General features: G+C 35.8%; 2 protein-coding genes and 1 long non-coding RNA gene across 4 annotated transcripts; 2 read left to right on the top strand and 1 right to left on the bottom strand.

Moving 5' to 3' along the window:
• Nucleotides 1–3,200: 3,200 nt before the first annotated feature.
• On the top strand, nucleotides 3,201–12,234 carry LOC149726980 (dynein axonemal intermediate chain 7 homolog). 2 transcript variants are annotated; one of them, XM_089889896.1, is made up of 15 exons: nucleotides 3,201–3,894; nucleotides 4,265–4,411; nucleotides 4,795–4,935; nucleotides 5,608–5,745; nucleotides 6,708–6,851; nucleotides 7,326–7,506; nucleotides 7,935–8,018; nucleotides 8,450–8,559; nucleotides 8,906–8,981; nucleotides 9,033–9,220; nucleotides 9,737–9,959; nucleotides 10,569–10,783; nucleotides 11,166–11,333; nucleotides 11,419–11,529; nucleotides 11,822–12,234. In XM_089889896.1, exons 1-15 carry the CDS (start codon nucleotides 3,892–3,894, stop codon nucleotides 12,134–12,136), a joined length of 2,244 nt encoding a protein of 747 aa, XP_089746022.1. In that variant the 5' UTR covers nucleotides 3,201–3,891; the 3' UTR covers nucleotides 12,137–12,234. The 2 variants fall into 2 exon arrangements, with proteins under 2 accessions (XP_089746022.1, XP_089746023.1); XM_089889897.1 differs by having other exon boundaries at nucleotides 3,205–3,894; nucleotides 9,036–9,220.
• LOC149726981 (uncharacterized) lies at nucleotides 5,540–6,840 on the bottom strand. The gene is made up of 2 exons (XR_016386201.1): nucleotides 6,701–6,840; nucleotides 5,540–5,908 (listed from the first exon to the last, which is right to left on the bottom strand). It is a non-coding gene; the product is annotated as an uncharacterized LOC149726981 (long non-coding RNA).
• A 1,119-nt stretch (nucleotides 12,235–13,353) lies between the features above and the next one.
• Nucleotides 13,354–17,471, top strand: LOC149726979 (kynureninase-like). The gene is made up of 9 exons (XM_089889901.1): nucleotides 13,354–13,676; nucleotides 14,219–14,301; nucleotides 14,470–14,592; nucleotides 14,884–15,075; nucleotides 15,431–15,586; nucleotides 15,855–16,026; nucleotides 16,318–16,504; nucleotides 16,636–16,753; nucleotides 17,128–17,471. Exons 1-9 carry the CDS (start codon nucleotides 13,517–13,519, stop codon nucleotides 17,290–17,292), a joined length of 1,356 nt encoding a protein of 451 aa, XP_089746027.1. The 5' UTR covers nucleotides 13,354–13,516; the 3' UTR covers nucleotides 17,293–17,471.
• Nucleotides 17,472–17,509: the final 38 nt, after the last annotated feature.

Raw genomic sequence — 17,509 nt, 5'->3', positions numbered from 1 at the left:
AACGAGGCATGTACTTATATTACCAAATTACAGCCGCCAAATATATATAGTATGCATATTACATATATACCTTCCCACTCAACTCAATACAAACGTACTTAACATGCTACTGGGCACAGCGTATATGACCTGCACCTGCTTCAGGATTTGATTAATCATTTGAAATTTCGTTTAAATTGATTTTACTGACGTATTGCTGCATATGACTGTTCGTCATGGATGACTGAAAAATTGAGAGGGTCCAGACTGTATCTGCTTCCTTTAAGTAACATAATACCTGTCATCAACATATGCGCATTTCCTTGTAGGCTACCATGTGTGCGGCAAACCAAAAGTCACTTCCTCAAGAATTTCTAATTTATATAGGCGTACCGGCACCAGCACGTATGGTATAGCCTATATAGAAATCGTGGACGTCCTGAAGTCATTTACTTAAAAACAATGTTACAATTTTACCAGCGAACTTTTTTTTACCAAATCTTAGATTTTTTACATTCTGCATTCGTTTAACCCATTTTACTATAAAAAATTCAAGTAACTTTGTACAGTACTCACAGAAGCTGTTCGTATGCTATAAAAATGCTAGCTGGCGATACTAAAACGGGTTAAGGTGGCTGTACACAGTATCCGACATTCGAACGCTTGCGAAGTCGTATGCAAACCCGTGTCCAATTCCGCATGCGGCAGCGAAATCCGGACAAAACAGACAAAACGGCAAATTTCGGATACTGTGTACAGCCACCTTAACCCGTTTTAGTATCGCCTTTACCCTGTCTACTTTAGTCAATAACATTATATTTCAATTTTCATTCGATAACTTTACTGCTGGAGCCTAAGCTACTTCTTCGACTTTGCTGCTTTAAAATATTGATGAAAAGCCACGCGTTGAGGTAATTGAGTTGTAAATTTAACTTTATGGTCTGGCTTGGCACGACCTGCAGGCTAATTAACAAAATTGTGACAATTTACCAATTGGTAAACTACATCGGTAGTCGGTACACTGTAACGTTGGGAGTGGTCTGCAGCATACTGAAAATGCGCTTGCTCGTAACGGTGGGAATTATCGATCTCACGGCGACTCGGATTCGATTTTTCAGTAGATTTGTCGACGGTTGCTAATGCTCATTATTCATGCCCAGCCACGCATTCCAAGTATTCATAAGATCCCTAAGGAAACTGAATTAGCGACTTACAATCACTCAGAACAATTATTTCCTTCATAAAGGACGACTTAACGCATGACCTCTTTCTTACAAGCTTAAAATCCACGAATAAAAGGCGGGCTTTTATAATTTCTGTTGTTTCTTTACCTTTCTATAGACGAGAGAAACCTGGAAGGCACTGGTTTAGAAATAAGGCCTTTTAAACTCAACCAGTTCCACTCCCTTGTGACGTCATAATTTAGTCTGGCTGAAACGCGTAAACAATGTGTAAAATAGCTCCGTTTACCTGCTAACGGTGTCCCATCTTACTTCACAGTACTATAACATATTTTAAATTTATGATCGATTTGAAACAACAAAAAACCGTAACTAAACAGCAAAAGGACAGTCGTTAGGCACGTTATGCTTATTTTCGATATTAGCTAACCTCAACCTATAAACGGCAATCTCTTTCAAAGCTGTATACTAGTTATACAGTAGGGTGGGGAAAGATGGGACACCTTTTAACTCTATTTTCTCGTCCCGTTTAGTTGTAAACAAAGAACATTCAAAATATCATAAAACCATATCCTCAGACCGTTGTTAATTATTAAAAACACGATCAGGATATTTGTATATTATGTGCTAAAGGTGTCCCATCTTCCCCCACCCTACCATAACAATAATAAACAACACAATCATTTGCAAACGACTTGCAATGATCTGCTGCAACCCTTAATCGACGTTTTATTCCTAAGAAACACACCAGCTAAGTTTGCTAACTAAGTTGCGAGTCTGCTTTGATTTGCCAGTGCATTACATCGTTGTGTCAAAAAACTACAGGAAACTGCGTGTGGTCTTTACAACAGAATGCGTTTCTGCCAAGAGAGATTAGGCGCCGATTACAGCGTGTGAGTTCAACCATGCGTGGTATGGGAACTTACAATAACATCACGTGACCAAATGCCTAAAACGTTGCGCTGTATTATTCCCGCATATTGTTTGCACCTGTTGGGGCGAAAGCACCAGTGTTAAGTTCAAACCAAAAGAAAATATATTTGACTGTACATCATATTAATATATATATAGATTCGGGGAAAATGGGACACTTTTTCATTTTAATTTCTCGTCCCACTTGGTAATAAACAAAGAACATTCAAAGAAAGATAAATCCGTAGTCTCACGACTTCCATAGATTGTTGTTAATTGTTTAAAATATGATTAGGATATTTGGATATTATACTAAATGTGTCCCGTCTTCCTCCACCCTGTACTATAAATTTATTTGTTTCTTCGATTACGGTACCGAAGGTTTAAAAATATATAGCCTACAAAACGAAAGAACAGCAGGATATAGCGCCAAATCATATATCTGTGTAACTTTTCTTACAACACCTGCGTGTTGAACGTGTTTTACTGATACCTCAAGTGGTCTCATTGACATTTTACAGAATATTTTACGGGAAGACTCGACCACAAATCTTAGAGATACCTCTAAGTTAAACAAGAAATTATAAACTTTTAGAGCGCAATAAACCAAAGCATACGACATGCATCCATGATAAAACTATAAATATAAAATATAAGCTTAATTATTTCTAATTCGCGAAAAGTTTTAAACCTATTTTCAAATTTAAACATTAAAAGCAACTTGTTAACCATACAAAGTTCGCCACGAGAAATTATTATTCTGGAAGCTTAAAACTTTAAAACCACTTCATTCTGCCTGTCGGTATTTTAATTTCGTAAAAAGGATTCAAACGTTTACTTCTGTCATCACGACAGTGGAATGTGAATTGCTATAAATAATTTATTACGTCCACTTGTTATGTTACACATGATATGTTAACATCTAGTTTTCTAAGCGGCTTCCAAACGGAATTAAGCTTGAGCTAATTAAATATTAATGAAAACCGATCTCTAATTACATGGCTTTGCTTTGAAATTATACCGATCTATGATTGCTCATTCTTTCGTAATAGCTGTACAATATGTTCACTGTAAAACAACAGTAGCTCCTTCACATTTTCCTACCAATTTTCGACGACTGTTTGTTATAATGTGCGCTTCACCGCAAATAATGTGCACAGCAGGCTGTGATCAATCATTGCAACTCTGCCGTTATCCGCGGGAATTCACAGGAACTACATAGACGGCGATGACTTGCAGAATGGAACAAACAGGCGTGAACCTTGTTACGCTCAGGGCATAACATCTATAAGTGCTGAAGTGGTTCTTAGACATTTAAAGTACAATCGTAGCCGCGTTTAAAATCTCGGCGCGCTTTCGTTTGATTGGTTTGTTTTTTAAAGAAATTTCAAACAAAAGGGATGCGCAGGTTCAGTCGTTGCTATGGCAATTCCACAACAATGACTGGATGGATTTATAGCAGCTGTTCCACTTCATACTGCTTGACCGATCATGGAATAATATCCATCGGCCAAATGTTACTGCATATGCGAATAGTTATCTACCTGTTTCGCAAATGTAATTAATAAAAAAAGCATACAATATGTTTTGTTTTAAATGCAAAATTGTTTATTTTAATATAAGTTAATAGAAAATCCAGAGTTCCGACCAAAGCATACGGATTAAATAAGCTCAATATGTTATTATAATTTTCCCCGATTTCTGGTCAAATATAGGTTTCTATGCGACGTTCTGCATCGGCGGTTTCAGTTGCCATCGCGATTTGTAACGCAACTTTTCAGTTTTTTTTTCTGAATTTTTAACGTTTTCTTTAAAATAAATGGTAAGTAGCAACTTTTTTTATGTAAAACTACACCACAGAAAGCTAAATAGTGTCGAAACACTAACACTTATGTCACATACGCCTCCTCATTTTAACTGAACTAAAATAATCTAATTATCATCTAGAGTTATAGATAGAAAACTGAATAGAACTAAGAACTCTAAGTGTAGCGACCACGCTTATTTTCTTCCAATTAAATATAAATATGTTTTAAACTGTAAGCATGTTTTAACAACTGCTGTTTTGTCACTATATCCTGTCTTTTCACCTAATATATTTCTAAATTTTCGCTACTAAAATCCAAAATAAAGTTTATATTATAACCAAACTTTTAAACAGTTAAATTGTCCAAACTTTTTTTCTTTTCCAGCCTCCCAAATCCCCGAATCGCTCAGGGAAGTCCACCCCTACAAGAGGAAGACCGGGTGAAAAAAAAGATGAGGAAAAGTTGCTTCAAGATGAAGAAGAGGAGAGACTGAGATTAGAACAAGAAGAGAAAGCACGTCAAGAAAAAGAGGTAATCATAAAAGGTGTTTTAACACTGGTAACCGTGTACATCTATTTAAAGGTATCGTGATAAAGATTAACATAAACATAGAACACTAAAAAACACACACAAGCCTAATGGCAAGTACATTGTGATGGAATAACAAAGGTATTGTAGGAGTCAAATTAATCTAATCTTATTTTATATTACAGTTTCTCTTGTTTGGAAAATGTAAAATATATATATATATATATTAGAAACATTATTTTTTACAAAACGTTTTGTTGGATATTTTGTTATTGATGAGTAACATAAATGCACATTTTCTATTAATAAATGCTAAATATAAAAAACTATAAAAACAAGTTAATGAAAAGAAAGAGATATATACAAGTTGTATTATCAAATTTAAGGCAAGAGAAAAACTGGAACAAGAACGCAGAGCTGAGCTCGATACAAAGAAAGATAAACAAGTGTTTGAAACAAACATTGAACTTGGAGCAGTTAAACTGGAAGTGGAACAAGTGAAAAATGATAAGCTGGCGCATGCAGAGGTAGGCTAAGTATGTAGGGTTTATACTGAAATTAATTGTTGGTGCATGAAGGGGCGCAAAGTTTAACTGAAGTGGGGTGGGAGAAGATGGGACACCTTTTTATTTTTTTTAGTCTTATATAGTGGGACACCTTTTCATTTTTTTTAGTCCTATATAGTGGGACACCTTTTCATTCATTTTTTTCGTCCCATGTGGTAGTACACAAAAAAAATTCAAAGAATTAAAAAACCGTATCCTCAAGACTCCCTAAGACTGTTGTTAATTGTTTAAAACACAATCAAGATTTTTTGATATTTATGTGCCTAACTGTCCCCTCTTCTGCCCACCCTACTACATAAAAAAATTAATAATATTCGTCAAGGTTGTTATGCCTATTAAACTAATTTTAGGGTAAGACTTTATTCGCTTACGATGGTGGTGGTTTATATTGTTCAGGGTACAAAAGCCTACCCTTGGGATTTTGCATAGGTTGCAGTAAGCCATGGATTTTCCAATGGTAAAAGCAATTTATCCGTAACATATTCTTATAAAAATACAAACCCACTCTTGCAGTTAACCCTTTTTTTTAACACAACTCCTGAAATTTTAGAATTTTAATCAAATCTTAGCATTAAGCAGTTTCCATTTATTACATTAAAACATTAACAAATTTCTACAACCATTTTTTTACAGTGGAACAGATACATGAAATGTGATGGGAAACCTGACCCAACATCTGTAAAGGAAATCAACACGTTTATTTCACTTTCACATGAAAAAGGAAGTCCGGATGTTAACATTGTGCTGGAAGACGCTAAGCTTATTTTATCTGTAAGTAACAATAGTTCTGATGATTGTCCGCGCCATGCTAAAGTGGTTAGTGCGCCTAACCCAGAGGTAATGTGTTTAAGGCTTGTCGCTGCTACCATTGTGGGCGTATGTGTCCTTGGGAAAACTGTGGGCGTTTGTGTCCTTGGGCAGAAATATTAATCACCTACAAAGTAACAAAATGGTAACTCGTAAGCCGGCACGAGGTGTATAAACACTCATGTTATAACGACTGTCGTTTTCCGGCCCTGCGAGGATAAAGTAAGTTACATTCATTTAAACAATAGAAGGCAACAGTTAAAAAAAATGAAGTAAAAAAATGTTATTATTATTTTTATTAGCAATAAAATAAATACCATATTCATATGAAATAATTTAACTTGTTTTATTCTCACCCTTTTGAAAATATGGCTGACCAAATTACAACCCAAAACAGCCGAGTTGGAGCAATTGTCATTAATTGTCTGACACATTCACCTACAATGGTAGCAGCAACAACATGTAACCTTCAGGTTAAAGGCAATCGCACTAACTACTTTGCCACAGCACTATATCAAACAGTTTAACTATTTAATCTAAGCTATACTTTGGTTTATGGAGACAAACTGGCGGTGTGGTAAAGTGGTTAGCGCACCTGTCTGTAACCCAGAGGTAATGGGTTCAAGGCAAATTCTTGGTTACTTATTGTGAAGTTTGTGTCCTTGGGCAAGACACTTAACAGCCATTGCTCCAACCCAGTGGTCACTAATGGGTTGTCCAAATTATCAGCAATGCATAAAACTCACCCACAAAGTAACATACATGTAACTTGTAAGCTGGCACGAGGTGTATGAACACCTATGTTAAAACGACTGTCGTTTTCCAGCCATGCGATAAAAAAAGTTTGTTACATTCATTTAAACAAATGCATAATTACAAACAATTCAATTTATAGACACATTAAACTACCACATTTTACCTTGTAGTTGATAAGTGAGCTGAATGAACTTTTGGAAGATTTCACTCCTGAAGAATTTGAACAGAAAGTTGACAGCTACAGACAAACCATTCTATCACTGCAGGATTTGCTGCTTAACAGATATAACGAAGCTACTTTAAAAATGCTAAAGGTTTAGTTTTTAAGTTTTTTGGTGGTTGTTGGAAATAAACAACAAATTTTTTAAAACCGCTCTGCAGATATTTGTTTTAATTAATGTTGTGTAAATTTCTACATATCTTAGTGCATGTAGATCACTTTAATACGAATGTTTGGAAAACTGTTCATATAAACCATACAAAAAAACTGTAGAGCGAAACGGTGCTTTAATGTTTTGTTTAACTTTATTTCCACCATGACACCTACAAAGTAACATACTTAACTCATAATCTGGCACAAGGTGTATGAAACATAACACCCGTGTTAAACGACTGTCGTTTTCCAGCCACATGAGGATAAAGTAATTTTCATTCATTCAATTATTATAATTACATACTTAAAGAAAACTAATTTTTATGAAAAAAACGTTTGCACCCATATGAGTGTAATAACTAATAATTAAGGCTTTTATTTTCTTTGTTCGAAAAACTGAATAAATTATTTCCAGGAAGCAAGTTATGAAGCTGACTCAGAGTCTGGTAATCTTCAAAAAGTTGTGGATGGTGAAAACGAAACTATCATGTTGTGGGCGAACCTGAACAAGAATCCAAGGTTCAAACTTTTCGAGTTTGAAAACGAGAAAATATCTTTTGAACTCCCTAAAGTTTTGGCCATGGCTGATATAGCAGGTAGTGAAATCAACCCAATGTTTTTATCTTATTTCGGCGCCGTGGCATAGTGGTTTAGGCTCCTGCTTCTAACCCATAATGGGTTAATTGCCACCATTGTCGGCATATGGGTCCTTGGCCAAGATTTATCAAGTCAGGATACTGATATCAATGGGTTAATACCCACCGTTGCTACATCGCATGTTACTATAAAATATTTTGTAATGTAGGTGATGAAGTAGACCTAGTGTTTGTCCAACAATGTTGCTGTTAGACGCAGTGGTTCTAAAGTATGAATAAATCGCGAATAATGTGGTATTTTGGTTCTTTTGGTAATTGTTCATTGGTCTGATTTGTAAAAAAGGTAATTTTAGCCAATGTATTAAGAACCCCATGGCAGCATTGCGTGTTATTAGATAATGATATAATTAATTGATTCATCTTTTCAGTACGAATTTTGCGGACAAAATTTGACCATTATTCCCATCAATGTACAACATTTCTACCGAAGAAAAAGAAGGTTAAGGATGAAGGTAATGCAGTGCAATCTTTTTAGTACAGGACTACGAGTTTAATACAATTGCTCCAACACAGCGTTCATTAATGGGTTGTTTAAACCATCAACCATCCTTAAAAAAGAAAAAAAAAAATCCTCCAAAATAATTACCCATAAAGTAACATACTTGGTAACTCGTAAGCTGGTATGAGGTGTATCAAACAGAACACTTGTGTTATAAAGACCAACGTTTTCCAGCCATGCGAAGATAAAGCAAGGTATAAATCATTACATTGGTGTCATGATATTCACCTCTGAGACAGTACATTGACACCACAGAATTTCTGTATGTCAAAAAAAGTTTTGCTGTTGGTGTCTTTTTTCATTGTTTCAATAATTTGATTTTCGTTTTCAAAAAAAAAATTGGTATGATTTCTATGTTGTAATGGACAATGTTCGTATTTCCAGAGCCGATTCCAGAAGAGCCACCTAAACCAGAGGATGCTGAAGAGGTTGAAGTCAAAGGTGATGAAGAAAATGGAGAAGATGCAAAGTCAGGTGTGGAGGAAGGAAGACAGGTGAGTTGTCTGTGTGATATTTTGTTCATTATATATCTTTTGTTGATTTGATACCTGTAACTTTTGGTAGTGGGTTAAGAAATTAGAAAATTGTGTTATTTAGATCAAAGGTTTTCTTACTTTTGACTCCATACTTAAATCCCATGGATGTGTATGCGGCACGTCTTTACAAAATAGAATAGCTGTAGACTTGTATGTAGCATTTTTTTACAAACTATTGTAGTTGTAGACAACAAGTGGCAAAACAATTTATTAAATATTGTTAATTTTTAAAAGTTTAAGTGTCATACTTTAGATAAGACCTTAAACCAAGCTTAACTGTAGTAAGGAAGTGGTTTTAATGCAGAGCAAACAAAGCAATGAGGCTGGGCTCGTGAATGAAGGAGAGAAAGAAGAAGAAACAAAGAAAGATGAAAATGAAGGTAAGCGGCAACTTCGTGAATGTTTGTTCAATATTCAGCTTTCCAAAAAAGCAGGAGAGAAAGAAGACGCGGTAAAAACTCCTGATGTCCAAATTGAGATTGAAGAAGATGAGGAAGAAATTCTTGATCCCGATGTCGTCGATTTGCGACAGTTTTCACCACTTGGAGGGGTGTATCATGTTGATCTGCTTAAAACACCACCACAACCAAACATAGTGCGAGGGTGGACACTGACACAGGTGGGAGACCTTCTTGAAAGCAAGTTACTAGTTTATATAGATCTCCGTTTTACGGTGCCTTTTTACATTTATTGGTATGACCCTTTGTCCAGCGCAATAGCACAGTTGTTTAGCTTACCAGCCTCGAACCCAGAGGTAATGGGTTCAAGGTTTGTCGCTGCTACCATTGTGGGTATATGTGTCCTTGGGCAAGAAACTTAACGGCTCTAATGGATTGTCCAAATTATCAGCTATACATAAAAAAATCCACAAAAAAATAATCACCCACAAAGTAACATACTTGGTAACTCGTAAGCTGGCGCAAGGTGTATGAACATTCGTGTTATATTGACTGAAGGATAAAGTAAGTTACATTCATCAAAAATTCAACCTTAATAAACTTGAATACCATCTGGAAAACCTCCACAAACCTGTTTAGAAACCATTGGTATCAAAGAATTAATATACCTAGTGTACTACACTTGCACATTAGGTTTTAAGTCATTTTAGAAAAATTGATTAATTTTGTTTGTACAGATAATTGACAAGCCTCTATCCACTGTAAAATACCCATCTGATAACCCAAACACTGGTCGTTCTTCTTCAAGGGTGGCCTCAGCTAACCCGGAGGGTAGGGATGAAGGAAGTCCCTCCAAGACCCCACTGGAGCAACAACAGCCCCCAATTGGACTTACCTTTGCTTTACCCAGTAATGTCATGTTTTTTGAGGAGCCCCAGGTTGCATCTTGGGATTCATCAGGTAGGTAATAGGAATCACTCCCAGAGGTAATGAGTTCAAGGCTCGTCGCTGCTACCATTGTGGGCGTATGTGTCTTTGGTCGAGACACTTAACGGCAATTGCTCCAACCATGTGGTCACTAATGGGTTGTTCAAATTAACAGCCATATATAAAAAAATCCTCTAAAAATTATCACCCACAAAGTAACATACATGGTAACTCGTAAGCTGGCACGAGGTGTATGAACACCCGTGTTAAATAGACTTTTCCGGCCATATGAGGAGAAAGTATGTTACATTCATTTATTCACTGCCTAATGCTAAGGTATCATAATGAATTTGGGTAACATGTTTACTGGAATATTACTATTAGAAACAAAATTGGAGTAACTGAAAAAGGTTCATGTCTTCATTTTAAATTCAAATCATTTAGTAGCATCTTAATTAACCCTTTTAATGATTATGTATGAGGATATGCAAATCACCAGCTATCTTTAATTAGGCTTCAGAAGGTTCAGTGCATCCAGTATGTATGCTTACACTACACCTTATACGGTATGCTTACTTACACCTTATACAGTATGCTTACTTACACCTTATACAGTAAAACTTAACATCGCAATCTCCATAGACAAACATTGGAAAACGAGCGGCATTACGGACACCAACTTTGATGAAGAGAATCGGAAGTTGTTGTTTAAAACGCAGGAGTTTGGGACATTTTGCTTGATGCAAGACTCTCACCTTAATATGCCTTTCCAATCCTGGGAGTTAAAGCCAAAAGGAACAAACTCTACAGTGTTGACCATCACTGCAGCAATTGCTGAAGTTGAGATTGAAGTAAAGGTAAATGTGGCAGCACTGTTTTGGTTTCCAGAAACATTAACAGAAATACCATAAATAAATGAAAGTAACATCAAATTTAACACTAAAAAAGCCTTTATCAACACCTGTGAGTAAAAAAGAATCATTTAAAACCTTTTTGATATAAAGTTATGGGAGTAATCAGTTAACAGAATATAGTACTGTAGAGTAAGATGGGTCACCTTTAGCACATAATATCCAAATATCCTGATCGAGTTTTAAACAATTAACAACAGTCTACGGTGGTCGTAAAGATACGGTGTTATAATTCTATAAATGTTCTTTATTTACTACCAAATGGGAAGAGAAAATAAAATAAAAATGTGTTCTATTTTTCAAAACCTCACCAAATATACAATTATAGGATAGTAAATGCCGGTTGAATGCACCAGCAGAAGATCCACCGAAAGAGCTTTCCGGGCTCTATGGGAAATGGATGGCTGTTCCGAAGTTAATCGCAGCCATGCGTGACGCTGGGGTAAACGTTTTTCCAGCGGAGGATTCGCACAAGTTTGTCAGCATTCAAAGCAAGGTGAAAATAACTTATCAGTTTTGTAAAATTAACCTTATTTTCGTTAATGTATTCAAAGTGTTGATAAAAAATATGTTATTTACAGGAAGTAGACCTTGAAAGAGTGTATGAACAGATGGCCATTCTATCGTCGACGTTCGCGTTTTCTTGGAGCAAATGGAATAACGACGCTGGTAGTAAACAAGTTATTGTTCAGGTTTGTGACGTCATAACGCAAGGAAGTCTAATTCGGGACCGAAAGGGGTCAGGGCGATGACGTAAAAATGTATGGAGAAGGGTGGGGAAGATGGAACACTTTTCATTCCATTTTCTCGTCGCGTTTGTAGTAAACGAAAAACATTAAAAGAATTATAAAACCGTATACTCACGACTCCCATATACCGTTGTTAATTGTTTAAAACACGATCATGATATTAGGATATTATGTGCTAAAGGTGTTCTATCTTTCCCTACTCTCCTATATATATATATATTTCTTTATTTTTCAGATTGCACCGTGTCTCATAAAAGAAAACGTGCCACGTGACGCAGTTTCGGACGACGATTGGTCAATTTTCTCTGTCTCTGATGACATGAGTTACAAGCTGGCACTGTCCGAATACGACGAAGAATTTGCTGACGTCGTGGCAAAAGGGGCGACTTATCATTGCGACTTATTGCATGCAGTACGAGAGACAACCACTAAAGACAGCAACGAAAAACTGCTGGAACAACTCACCGAAAAATCACAAAACGCGAACAAGTTTTTCATTCACGCGGTTGCCACATTACTAAAAGCATCCAAACTGGTTTCTTTTTCGTAGTAACTGACGCGGGTCGGGTATATACGTTTATGCATTAACGTTCTTTCGTTTGGATTTGCGTATTTGACAGTATTAAAAATAAAGATTGTTTAGGGTAATGTGTTTTATCGTAGTTGCGGATTTATTCAACAACATATTCGCTTTGTGGAAATGGCTAAATAATGCTAGTGACTAACGTGTTGCTCTTAAACTACTTTGTTATACTTCATAAGTTAGTGACAGAAAAACATTATCAACCGCAAGTTCCCGGTTGACTGCCCACGCACAAGACAGCAGGTCAAGGTTTTTTTATGCGTTAACCACAAGTTCCCGTGGAGTGCCCGAAAACAAGACGGCACAAGGTGTTTTTCATGAATTAACCGAAAGTGCCCGGTTGACTGCTCAAGCACAAGACGGGACAGGTTGTTTTTATGCCTTCCCTGTGAAATATACGTATTGTTGGACCATGTACTCGTAGCACATATTTAAAAGGAAAAGGTAGCACATTTCATAAACGAATAACATAAACTGCAAAAGTGTTGTGTTAACTATGATGTAAAAAATCGTTGAACGAAGCTACAAAAGAACTTTGCAAAAAAAAACGTACCGACATAGGCAACTTTAACACCATTTTGGCACGAACTTTCTTGTAACGACAAATCGTCTTTCATAGGAAACTTGCAGGTAACGTAATAACACAAGTTGCCTAAAGGGTTAAATCAAACAGCATTGCGTTAGTCGTTAGTACATATATAGTTCGGTGGGGGAAGATGGGCCATTTTTGCATTCTATTTTCTCGTCCTATTTAGTAGTAAATAAAGAACATTCAAAGAATAATAAAACCGTATTCTCACGACTCCCACAGGCCGTTGTTAATTGTTTAAAACACGATCAGATTATTTGGACATTATAAGTACTGAAGGGGCCCCCATCTTCCCCCACCCTAATATATTTCTAAAATGGCACCTAAAGTGTCTTCACTTAAAATATTTGCCCTAGAGCGATTTATGTTACTTAAAGGTTAAATGCGACCTGCAATTGAAAGAACGTAGCAATAATCTTATTTTTACGATGTCTAGAAGATAGTTCAAATGTATGGCATAGACATATCTTGTAAAATCAGCTCAGTTAGAAATAACTAGCTGCACATTAATTTAAACAAACTTATTTCAGTTCCAATTATCATGTAGGTTAACTTCTCGTTTAGTGAAAACTAAACAATCATAAATTCCGTTGTATTCTTATAACAGAACGTAATGAAAGGTTGCTATTGTTACTTCTTCGTCGGTATGCTTGTATCCTGACTGTAAAGATAGTTTTGAACATACGTTTCCGTTTGCACCAGTAGCCTATACCCTAGACAACTATATCGTGAGGGTGCGTTAAATTAACTACACGATCATGAACAGCAGCAGAAATCCAAACGAAGTTCTAACCGAGTTGGCTCAGCAACACGGAGTGCAAACTACAGATGAAGAATTCGCCAAATTTCTGGATGAGCAGGATAAGATAGCTCATTTAAGAGATGATTTTATCTTGCCAAGTATGATGAACGACGAAGGTAATATGTTTAATTCGAGCAGTATTAAACTTGTATGCATTGTAGTAGGATAATTGTGCGCGTTTTAGACAAGAACATTATAATACATAGCATTAAACACTAAGCGCGAATTTCGCACAGACTCCCATAGAGTATTGTTTACAGTTTTATTTCAGGAAGCATTGTATTTAGAAGGGTGGGGTGGGGGGGGGAGATGGGACACATTCAGCACATATAATATCGAATTATCCTAATCGTGTTTTAAACAATTAACAGCGGTCTATGGAAGTCGGGAGAGTACGGTTTATATTTCTTTCATTCTTCTTTGTTTACTACTAAACAGAACAAGACAAGAAAATAGAGTGAAAAGGTGTCCCACCTTCCCTCACCCTAGTAAATATATAAAATGTCCAGATAAAGATGGACGTTTCAACATTTAAGTACATCGTGTTTTGACTTTTCTTTGTTATATCCTAGTTGTCATATGTCTCGTTAATATTACTTCCGTTAGTGTAAAGATAAAATTAGTGTTGGTGTTATTTAAATATGTGTTAACTTCACAGTTTCTGAAGCGCACAACATCATTTACCTCAACGGTCATTCTCTCGGTGTGCAACCAAAAACGTCGAAACAACATATCATAAAGGTGTGCTATTGACGTTATCAACAAGTTACATTGGTTCATACAATAGCAGTTAATATGTGATAAATAATAATTGCAAGCATGAGGTGTATGTTAACACCCTTAAACGACTGTCTTTGCGGGGTGAAATAGGCATATACACTTATTAATTAACATTTTTTTTGTTGGTAGGATTTAGACGGATGGGCAAAGAAGGGATCGCTCTGTAGATCAGAGCCTGGTAAAATATTCCCAAAAGAAGACGAGCGATTGTCCGTGTCAATGGCGAAGTTGGTCGGCGCATTTCCCGACGAAGTTAGTTGTATTCCCGTATATAGCAGTGTGGGGTAAGATGGGACACTTTTGCCCCAAATATATTTAAATATCATGAACGTTCGTCGTTTACTACCAAATAAAACGGTAAAATAGACTGAAAGGTGTCCCATCTTCCCTCACGCTACTACATTTTAATGTAGATATTACACCAGCGTTATTTCACTTATAATATAATGTTCTGAAACCAAGATAGGGAAAACAGCATTTCTTCTGAATCAGACCCAAAAGCAATAACTCCTTTTTGTAATGACCTAAAGTATTTTGTTCCAGGTGTCCATAATGAATACCCTCAGTGTCAACCTTCACCTACTATTGGTTTCATTTTACACACCAACTCAAACAAGACACAAAATTTTGATTGAGAAGCAAGCCTTCCCATCTGATTATTACATCGTGCAGTCTCAAATAGAGCAACGTGGATTCAAACCAGAAGACAGCATAATTCAACTGCAGCCAAGAGAAGTGAGAGAATATGCAGATTTATACATTGTAAACAGCACTGCTAATCATGATCATGATAAGAATGGGCCGAATTAATATTGATTTTGTTATTTGTCTGTAACCGTGGGCTGTACAAGCTTACTGTATGTGTTTCATGTTGACACAACCAAAAATGAAATAAACATGACATCAAAAGCAATAAGTTTAAACAAATTTTCCACTCAGGAAAGCAAATCTAAGGGTACCAATCAGTAGTAATTAAACAAATATAGTAATAAAATTTATAAAACAAAATTAAAGGCTTATAATAGGGTAAAACTAAATTTAAAGGTTATTTAGTAATAAACATATTTTTGGGTTAATAACTTTTAAACAGAATGAAGACATTTTGAGAACAGCTGATATATTAGATGTTATTGAAAAACAAGGTGACAGCATTGCACTTGTACTTTTGCCTGGAATTCAATACTACACTGGCCAACTGTTTGATATGGAAGTTATAACCAAAGCTGCCCAAGCAAAAGGCTGCATGGTAAGTTAATGTGATTACTCTGAAAAAGCAATCATTATAACATGAGAGTTCTTAGTTAAATCATGTTTTAATAAAATTTTAAGAAATACAAAATTTTGTATTCAAATATTGAGATACCTCAGGACCACCATCAGTTACGATATCGAAATAGCCTTAACAAAAATTTCAAAACTGTTTATGCCATTACAACAGGTTAACAAATTGATAATAATGGTATTAATTTATTGAAATGCATATAAAATCAAATTAAATGATTCCATTTATACAGGTTGGTTATGATCTTGCCCATGCTGTTGGCAATGTGGAGTTGAAGTTACATGACTGGGAAGTTGATTTTGCTTGTTGGTGCAATTACAAATATATCAACAGTGGTGTGGGTGCTGTTGGAAGTGCATTCATGCATCGAAAACATGAGAACAATGAGAGACCAAAATTTATTGGCAAGTTACTTAAAATAAATAATTAAAAGGAACCTTATAAGTCTCAGTAATCACATGAATTTATAAAAATAAATGTGTACACTTTTTTTAATTACCCAGGCAAAGTACAAAAATTCTAGTTTCCGAAACGTATTCTAGTTTCCGAAACGTATTCTAGTTTCCGAAACGTATGATTGGGTTTTATTGTTTAGTCGTATTTCCTTTAGTTCTCATGTATAAAATTCTACAAAAGAATAATACCAACAAGAAAAACACAACCATTTCATCAAACAAATTTAACTATGTTACCAGGTTGGTGGGGTCACAACGCATCTACCAGGTTGGACATGACAAATGAACTAGATTTATCTCCTGGAATCAACGGCTACAGAATATCATACCCTAATTCTCTTGGACTTTGTGTGTTACGAGCTTCTTTGGCTATTTTTGACAAAACAAATATGAGAGAGATAAGAGAAAAGAGCATCTTACTAACTGGGTAGGATTTTTTGACTGATTTAGTGATTTTAGTATAAATATTAATAAAAAATAATCATTTTACTCCATTACAGTAAATTAAAAGTCAACAGGAACAAAAAGTAGTGGACTAACTAAAACTTTTAACCACAGATATCTTGAACATTTGCTTCTATCCAAAGTGAGCAAGTACATTGAGATCATAACACCTAAGGATCCTGAACAAAGAGGTTGCCAGTTGACACTGAAGCTCAAGTATACAGCTTCAGAAGTAAGAACTGCTACACTAAATATTACAAGATGCTACACTAAATATTACAAGCCATAACAATGGGCTCAAGGCTTGGACAAGACACTTAACGGCAATTGCTCCAACCTAGTGGTCACCAATGGGTTGTCCAAACTATCAGCCGACAGCCATACATAAAAAAAAGAAAAAATCCCAAAAAATAATCACCCAAAAAGTAACACAAATGGTAACTCGTAAGCTGGCTTGCGAGGATAAAACAAGTTACATTCATTCCTTCAAAAAATCTGAGTTTGATTGCATGTATTGAAATACTAGGTTTCTAGTAGCATGTGCATGTATAGAAGTTCCCCCTTCAACTCATCACTGTGATTATCTAATTAGGTTTCTTATCACAGGTGTATAGTAAGTTAATGGAGCGACATGTTATATGTGATGTTCGCAAACCAAATGCAATCAGGGTTGGACCAGTACCTCTATACACAAGGTTCATTGATGTATATTGGTTTGTGAACATTCTGCAAGAAGTTCTACAAGATTTCACCAAGAAAATCGTACTTTAACTACAGATTAAAACAACCTATAAATGGCAGGCGCGCTAATCACTGTGCCAGTCACATTATCACAAACAAAATAGCATAGCCCTGTGCTAAAGGTAATATAAACTACAGACTACCTGTCGATCTGTTATAACCTTTTCTCAAAGAGTGCTTTTCTGAACATACATTTTAAAAAAATAGCGGGAAAAACTATTTCTATTAAAAGCAATGACCTCTAGAC

The sequence above is a fragment of the Ciona robusta genome, chromosome 12 (genome assembly GCF_009617815.1).
Source record: "Ciona robusta chromosome 12, ASM961781v2".
Taxonomy (NCBI): Eukaryota; Metazoa; Chordata; class Ascidiacea; order Phlebobranchia; family Cionidae; genus Ciona; species Ciona robusta.
Note: the sequence above shows the minus strand (reverse complement) of the source record. Positions and strands in the feature narration are given on the sequence as shown.

Excerpts from the sequence above, each read along its gene's own strand:
- LOC149726980 (XM_089889896.1), top strand. Across the intron at positions 6,852-7,325 it reads CTACTTTAAAAATGCTAAAG|GAAGCAAGTTATGAAGCTGA; the intron begins GTTTAGTTTTTA and ends AATTATTTCCAG. Across the intron at positions 11,334-11,418 it reads TTGTCAGCATTCAAAGCAAG|GAAGTAGACCTTGAAAGAGT; the intron begins GTGAAAATAACT and ends TGTTATTTACAG.
- LOC149726979 (XM_089889901.1), top strand. The coding sequence starts at position 13,517 with ATGAACAGCAGCAGAAATCCAAACGAAGTTCTAACCGAGTTGGCTCAG. Across the intron at positions 15,076-15,430 it reads TTCAACTGCAGCCAAGAGAA|AATGAAGACATTTTGAGAAC; the intron begins GTGAGAGAATAT and ends ACTTTTAAACAG. Across the intron at positions 15,587-15,854 it reads CCCAAGCAAAAGGCTGCATG|GTTGGTTATGATCTTGCCCA; the intron begins GTAAGTTAATGT and ends CCATTTATACAG.